This window comes from Corvus cornix, chromosome Z (assembly GCF_000738735.6).
Source record: "Corvus cornix cornix isolate S_Up_H32 chromosome Z, ASM73873v5, whole genome shotgun sequence".
In the NCBI taxonomy this organism is placed as follows: Eukaryota; Metazoa; Chordata; class Aves; order Passeriformes; family Corvidae; genus Corvus; species Corvus cornix.
The window spans coordinates 52,952,779-52,960,745 of record NC_046357.1 but is presented as its reverse complement, the minus strand read 5'-3'; the positions used below and the strand labels follow the sequence as shown (position 1 = coordinate 52,960,745).

At 37.8% G+C, this 7,967-nt stretch overlaps 1 protein-coding gene across 3 annotated transcripts in view; it reads right to left on the bottom strand.

The window, feature by feature from the left end:
• Positions 1–45: 45 nt before the first annotated feature.
• TTC37 (tetratricopeptide repeat domain 37) overlaps positions 46–7,967 on the bottom strand; it is a 50,186-nt gene continuing 42,264 nt past the window's right edge. For 2 of the 3 annotated variants that reach the window (XM_010393054.4, XM_010393057.4), the window contains exons 39-42: positions 7,751–7,903; positions 5,869–5,999; positions 4,503–4,626; positions 46–3,095 (exon numbers count right to left, since the gene is read on the bottom strand). In XM_010393054.4, the coding sequence (XP_010391356.3) occupies positions 3,018–3,095; positions 4,503–4,626; positions 5,869–5,999; positions 7,751–7,903 (486 nt within the window). In that variant the 3' untranslated portion in view covers positions 46–3,017. The remainder of the gene's footprint in view (positions 3,096–4,502; positions 4,627–5,868; positions 6,000–7,750; positions 7,904–7,967) is intronic. The other variant, XM_020584137.2, reaches the window with a different exon arrangement.

Genomic DNA, 7,967 nt, shown 5'->3' with positions numbered 1-7,967 from the left:
GTCAATAAACTTTGTACAGGTGACAAAATGCCAGATTATTATTAGTAGATGCATTATTAGAAAGTTTTATTCTCATCTTCTCTGTTTGACTGAATAAAAGTTAGTGGTATTTTGCAACAGAACACTCAAAAATGTAACTGACATTGTCGCTTTTTTTTTTTGCTTCAAAACACAAGAAAAAGAGTCTGGAAATAAGGAGAAAAACTCTGGGAGCAGGACAAAGGAAACACACCAGTATAATCTCCTAATAAAAGCTAATAGAGTTCTTTGGCAGGGAGACATAAGAAAGGTAGACACAATACAATAAACCCCTCATTTTTTACAGTACATGTTTTGAGAAGTCCAGTATCATCTCTTGCCCAGAGAACAAAATTCAAGGGGACTTGAATAACTCTCCTCTAATGATCTGTATCTCAAATCTCTTATGCTTCTTGCTCGACAAAAAATCAGATTTCTCAAGACATGGATTGCAGATGCCCACTCTGAGAAGTCAGACCTGCATAGCATGACAGCTGAAAGCAAATTGATGCAGATAGTAGGGAGTATCACTTCAACAATTAAACTTGTTTCTCCCGCAGACAAAACTTTGATACTTTCAAACTTTCTCCATGGTGTAGAAAGTCCTAGAAATCACTCACTTGTACAATCTTGTACAAGACAACAAAAATTCCAGGTGACCTTTCTGCATTTTGTTTGTGGCTAGGCTCCTTAGAGATAAACTGCATGGGAAAGACTCCCAGCTTCACACCTGCTTTCAGGCCAAGTCTGTGGTTATTGCATTTCCTAGAAGAAGCAGGAAAGCCACAACACTGAAATCTCAACAACGTGCAGCCATTTCTGAGCTCCTCTGCACATAAAGTTAAATACAAAAGGTATCAAACAAAAACATTGGAGAGAAAGTGTTGTCATTAAACTCCAAGGTTAGGAAGACAACGTTAATGCAATTGCCCACTCTATACGTGATACCATTCTGAGAGCTCAGAAGTTGAGTATAAATCAAATGCAGAAAATCTCAAGAAACAGAGGAGATGAACATGGACAACCCAAAAAACTCAGTAAAATTCTCAGAAGCAAGCTTTTTTTCTCATGTTTGTATAAAAAGAAATGTAAGAAGTGTATAAAATCCTTTGTATTTGAAGCCGCGGAAAGTTCTACATTCAATTCATTAGATCTCATTCCATTCTTCCTTCAGCATAAGCCAACATAATATAGTTGGAGAATGTTTTTTTCTCCCCTTTATAGCAAGGGCAGCCAAAGGTATGACTTCCTAGCCAGTGAAATCCATAAACAAGTCTCAATTCCCCAAATCAGTGATTCTTACGTGCCTTTGTACACTATTTTGCTAAGCTCTATATTAGCATAAAATACACAGTTGCCTCAACCTGCATGAATTTACAAGTTTTGCCACTGTTACAGCAGACTTGCTACAAGGTGCTAATTTTGTAGAGGCTATACATTGTTAAAAATAAGGAGAGCAAGACTTTACCTCATGTTGTTGAATGTTAAGCAGCTTAAATTTAAACTCATCTTACCCAAGCACTTTTCACTGAGTAGGTGGCAGAAATTTGTGGCGTTTTTTTCCTACAGTGTATGTAATACAACTTTGGGCTGTATAATTATCTTATTCAAGGAGTTCATCACTGTTCACAGTAAAAGTAAGTTCACGGTCTTCTGCAGAGAAAAAACACCATACTACTACTCTGGGTTGTTGTCATCTGTTGGTTCTCCTAGATGTTGGAAGGTATTTAGGGCTCAGAACTAGCAAAGTCTAGGCTAACCCTCACACAGAGGGATTAACAGGGAGAAGCAGTTGCTTACTGTGCTGCCAGCAGGCTGGTGATGACAGCTTTTCCACCACTAGAGTGGGTGGCACACATATCAAGACCATATGCCAAGGATACAAACCATAGGCTGCAAGAATTTTTTCCAGGTTTTTGATAGCAGGAAGCTAAAAAAAGTTACAGTTACTCTTGAGAATCACAAGTCTGGCTTTTGCAGCATTTCCATTTAAGATTTGCAGTTACTGATAGTTCAAGGCTATTTGAGAGCAGGCTGTGAAGGGAAATAGAATCAATCTAAATTTACAGAAAGTCTTTTTAAGGAAGGTGAGAGAATGAAAGCGTGGAAAATAAGCAGAGATTCTTGCTATTCAGAGGTTTCATCATACTTCTGCAGACTAGAAGCCCCAGCCTACTGAGCTGAGGTTTCCTGTTAAAATGACAGTGGCATGCTCTCCAGAGATCAGTGTGTGACTTGCACCCCAGCTCAGCATCCTGTTTTCTGTAAGCCCAAGAACGACTGGCTCCAAAAGCAAGTACCTGTTGTTCAATGCAGTACCAGTGCCTGCCTTTGAAGTGCCCTTTGCTCCCTATAATATGGGATCATATAAGCCATTGTAAGACTTTGCTGGACAGAAATTTTAAGAAGCTTTAAATGAGAAAATGGACAGCCATCATGACTCTTGTCAAGAGAGTGAACATCCTCATGGTAACTTTTACAGGTTGGAGTCATTGTTTTATTTTTTATTTTCATGTACATAAAAGCAAAGTAACAACATGTCTTAAGAACCACTGTCATGATTCATCCAATTAAGCAATCAGCAGCTGAGTTACCAAGAGATGACAGAAGTTGGCTGCTACTTCGCTCTTAAGATTCTGTGGCAAGAAAACCTGGCATTGCTGGCAGTGGAGTTAATATTGTACTTCTGTGTGTGTCCTAGGGGGAAAGACTCTATTGTGAATAGCGACGAAGTTTAAGTGGGGAAGCAAACAAAAGCAAATTTCAGGGTTTTCTTTTCAAAATAAAAGTGATTTTATGTGTTTATCTCAACATTAAAGTAACCTACTTTTGTTCAAGAAAAAGCAAAACTAAAGACAAAGCTGCAGTTGATGAAACAGGAAAAAAAAAAAAAAAAAATCAGACATAACAAACAAAACAGCCCAAACTATATATGCTTCTGGAAGGAGAACTAATTAAATTGGATGAATGGAAGAGTATTTTGCTTGAGACAGTCCATTCTATGCACTTGCTGACAATTTCTCATTTAGTTCCAGAGCTCTAACATCTCCATTAGCTTTGGCATTTTCTATAAGTACCTGTAGAGAAAAACAAAGAATGACCTGAGAATTTAAGATTTTACTGCTAGTGTTTTAATGGCAGCCTGAAATGTATCTTAATTCCTGCTAGACAGCTTCCCTAAAAGATCACCTAACCCATAAACCCCAGATATGAAATATTCAACACTACACATCAACTTGCTGAAAAGATCCCAACTGCACTATAGTGACTTGCTAAACCTGGTCACTTCCAATGCTCTCTAGAAGCATCATTTGTTACTTTGACAGTAGTTACCCACTGGCAATTAAACACGGAGACCTATTTTCCTGCTGACAGACATTTGTCTCCTGCTAGTACCTTTGTATAAATCTCCATTAAAACATAAAACTGGAGTATTCTCTGCAGCTGCTTTAAAAAACCTGCCACATCCTTTTCCCTCCCCCAGTTAAATTCACACTACCCTGATTTATTTTCCACACGCCATACTTGGAGTTCTTCTATTAGATAAAAAAGGTCCCACAACAGCCTAATGTTGAAAAGCTTCTGGCATGTCTCCTGTAATCCAATGACATTATACATACTGAAAAGGAAAGCCATTAAGCAGAACCAAGCAAATCACCAGCTATTATTATCATACTCAGCAGCAGGGACTATAAATGACTTTGCAGAAGCAAGTGCAATGAGATCATACCAAGATCTTCAGAACTCATTAAATCTAGCTTTTTTTAATCAATCTGCACTTCTCTGTATGGATTTTTGTCAACACCTTTTTCTATACTGTACCTCCAAATGTATTTTATATTGGATTCAACATTTCACCAGGGAGCAGCTGATAATCTGGGTCAAAGACCTCATTGCGCCAGTGGCAGCACTGACAATAGGAGAGGGTATTCAGATTTTCAGGAGCAAAGTGGTTCTCACTGTAAGCTAAAATAAATGACAGCCCACTCACACTACATGAAAGAGCTGCGTGGATTTTTGAGTTTGATCAAATACATCAGCAAAGTACTATCAACAGAAACTAATGCACCATTTACTTTGTACTGAAAATAATGTACCACTACAGATGTGGTCTTCAATACAGAGCATACAGCATTCTACTGCTCAGATCTTTCGGGTCAGGGACATGACGTGTTCCAGCCAGGCTAGAGGGAATTAACATTTTTAGTGCTAAAACTTTGATTAAATGGTCCTCATGTCTACTGAACAGTCACCAGTAGAATTCCTGCAAGTTCGGACTGCAGACTTTACTGTTTATTTTTCATTATTGCATGGAGGAATGGAAGACATTCAAACAGACTGGTGTTGATTTCAAAAATTGAAGCACATTTGCACTTCAAGAGTAGGTGTGCTAGCACCTTCCTAGTCTCCTTCTACCCCGCTTCCAAGCTGCAAGTATAATATTAAATGTAAATAGAAGTTCTGTATGAGATGGACTGCCTTACATCTATTAGTTCACAATCATCTTTGGCATACAGATGTTGCAGGAGATACCAGCGTGCCACCGACACAATGGTTTTGGGATTCGCTGGTTGATAAACTATTCTCTCCAACATTCGCCGAGTCTCCCTGGAAATATAATCAAAACATAAGCCAAATCAAATTCAACTGCACAGGCCCCATGTAACATAACAAAGCAAGCAACAATGGCCAGAAGTAATATATGGGAAAGCCCTGATTGCACTTCCTGCAAACAGAGACAATATATGAAATTGCAGAAGAGAATTGGAATAGAGTACTAGACAAAGTCTAAAATTCTGTTTGGCTGATACTACCTTCTAACACCAACACACCATATACCTAACAAAGGGATTTTCAAATTCACAGTGTCATTAGAAATCTGGTAAAAACTGGCAACTACATGCAGGGATGTCATATTCATTCACTGGTGCTCTATCAGCTTTGGTTCTTGTTCCAAGAACTCTGTCCTTTATAACCAATGTGATATTCCAGTACATTGTAATTTAATAGGCTGTTGAAAAGTTACATGTTTTTGTTTTCTATTTGTACTTAAGATTTCTTGTTTCAGGATTTTGAAGCACCTAGGCAGATCTTGTGATATACTGTTCATGTAAGTTAATATCTACAATTGTAGTAAGACTGATTTTGAGTTTTATCTTAATTTCATTATAAATGACAACCATCACAATCACATTAGTCTGTCATCTGAAGAGCCAACAAAAAAAGTAAGCCAGTTGGTTAGTATTACCTAGAAAACAGGTGAATTATTGAACAAAACCATAAAAAACCCTCAAATTTTCCATAGCTTAAGCAAAAATACTATAAAAGACAAAATGACCGTAACAACCAAATTCACAACACAGGAAGATTCCAAGAATCCCTTCCATAAATATTTCCCCCCTTCCCCGAAAAGCCACAATGACCACCTGGCTGTTCAGGAATGGGGACGAACTTTCACTGTGAGACCAATTTAGGATCCAAATTAATCCCAGCAGTAGATAGGGTAGTGATTTCTGTTTTCACTGTGCTATTTTACAAGATTTTTCAGAATGTATAGTCTTCTTGATGAATTTATTTAGATAACATGCTTTTAAAATAAAAGTTATCCTACAGCTGTTTTTTTCTGGGTATGAAGGTCTTTCTTTTTTTTTTTTTGACAAATAATGGAAGATTTGGCTGCTACCCACATTACTAACCCCTTCTCCCCTCCCCCTTTCAATTGCCATACTATTTCAAGAATTAATTTCCATTTCAAAATTTCTTTAAGTTCTTGAAGTGAGATCTGCAGATAATGACCACTTGTATTTTTAGACACTGTATTCCACTGAAAACTTAACAGACCATGCATACCTTGCTCCCATTTTGCGATTATACTGTAGCAGTGCTTGAAGCAGAGCTGCCAAGGGGCAAGGAGAAAGTTTCAAAGCTTCGGTTGTTGCCTCCTGAACCAATGAGGGCCAATGTTCATTTGAGACATTAGCCTATTATAAAAGTAAAAATAAAAGAAAGAAAGAGAATAGTAATAAAAGAAATTTTAAAAAAACAGGAAAAAAAAACCAGGGAACAAAAGGTCTTTATTGTAGTGTATTTGCATCTCTCTAGAAAGCAGGTTTAATTTAAGCTGTTCTGAGAAGTATTTGGCAGGTTAGAAAGATACTTGTTTAAAAAAAACCCCAGACTAACACCTGTTAGAAGTGCCTGGAAAAGTAATGTTAACTTATTTAGGAGCAGCCTTGACAGCATTCCACTTGCTAATTTATGCACACGTCTTTTTGTTCTTCCATACAAATTTTAGTAGTGCTTCAGAAACTCCTGTTGGTACCATACATAAAACTCATCTAGAATGTAGAATTTATCCCCAGAAGTGACATAATTTTTTACCAGAAGTCAAAACCTAGATGGTAATTACCTAATAGAACAATTATTGAGCAAAGCCATATATCTAAAGAATACAAGCAAAGAAAGAAAAACTGGCTTAAGAAAAACTTTATTATCCTCATTGTGTCTGGATAGCATTCAAATTACTGTACTTGAAAGGGTGACCAAATTTTCACTCGGAAGATAATTAGAAGACAAGCAATTTTCAAATACAGAGCTTTCTTGGACCTGATCAAGTTTTTCACCTGGCTTTTATACATTTAATAAACCAGTACAGACTAGAAATGCCCAAAAAAATCCACTTATCGGCTTCTCTGCTCACTCAAAAAGTAGAGAGGAGATAATCGAATTCATACTGATCACATTTTTAAACAAAAGTCTTGTGTATTCTTAGGCACTTCAGGCCAGCCCTTGAACAAATAGTGTTAATTAAGCTAGAAGGTATCTTGTGACTTGTGGAAGCATTTAGGAGCAATAGGAAACAAACCAGAACACTAGAAAACTGACAGAAAAACAGCAGGAAAAATACTGCTGCTTGACACATTCTGCCTTTGGAAGGAATGGGCTTCTGAGAAAAACTGAGGACACCTCTCTTCTCCAAAAAGGAGAAACAGCATTGCAGGTTTATCCTCAGTAAATCTGACTGCCTTTTCTTACACAAGATCTCAGGATATATGGGGTTGCTTTGCCTGATTTTGATTAAAGCCGGGTCATGTGTTAAAATGTGAAAAAGCATTAGCCAAGATCACAGCAGGATCTACAATTTACTACAGACTTAGAATTCTAGTAGTGCACTTCAAGTTTCTAGTGACACTGCTTGATTGAAGAGGATAAACACTTGCCAACACCCTAAGGTATGTTCACCTTGCCCAGCAGTGCAAGGAATGGAGTTATTTTCTTTATTCCACAAGATACAATTCTAGAGTTCAGTGCAAGGCATCATGTCTGGAAATGACCATACAGCATAAAAACATTTGAAATGTGACTGACTGACTTCTCCAGGCACCAGTGAAGAAGAAATGTCTGTTGAGGCAGTTGTCTGAACAAGAGGACAGAGACTTGAAAGGTATGTCAATTTGGATGATCAAACTGAAGCTGTTAACAGACAAGCCTTATTGAGCAAGTAAGCCTCTTATGCACAAAGTGGTTCTATGTGAATATTACACTGCAACCTCTCTTACAAAGAGACATTTTAAGAATACTCCACTGCCCCTTGAAGTGCTATTTTATTCTCTAGCTGTCATTCATACAATGTAAAGCCATTTAAACAGGGACTTCATTTAAAGACTACAGAAGCCCTGTATCCCATCAACTTCTGTTGTATCACGCAGTTACGTTATTTTGATTATCCTACCATGCAGATTTCCAGTGCGAGCATAGCTAGCCTGAGCAGACTGGATAACTTCCCATTCCAGCTGCCCTGCTGGGATGCCAACTGCAGACTCTTTCTGTAGCACATCTCTGCTCCTGTCATCATTCTCTGAGACTGATATACTTTTGCCAGCCACTGAAAATAAACATCCAACAAAATCAGTTATAGAGCCACCAAAACAAACATCCATTAGGTAGTA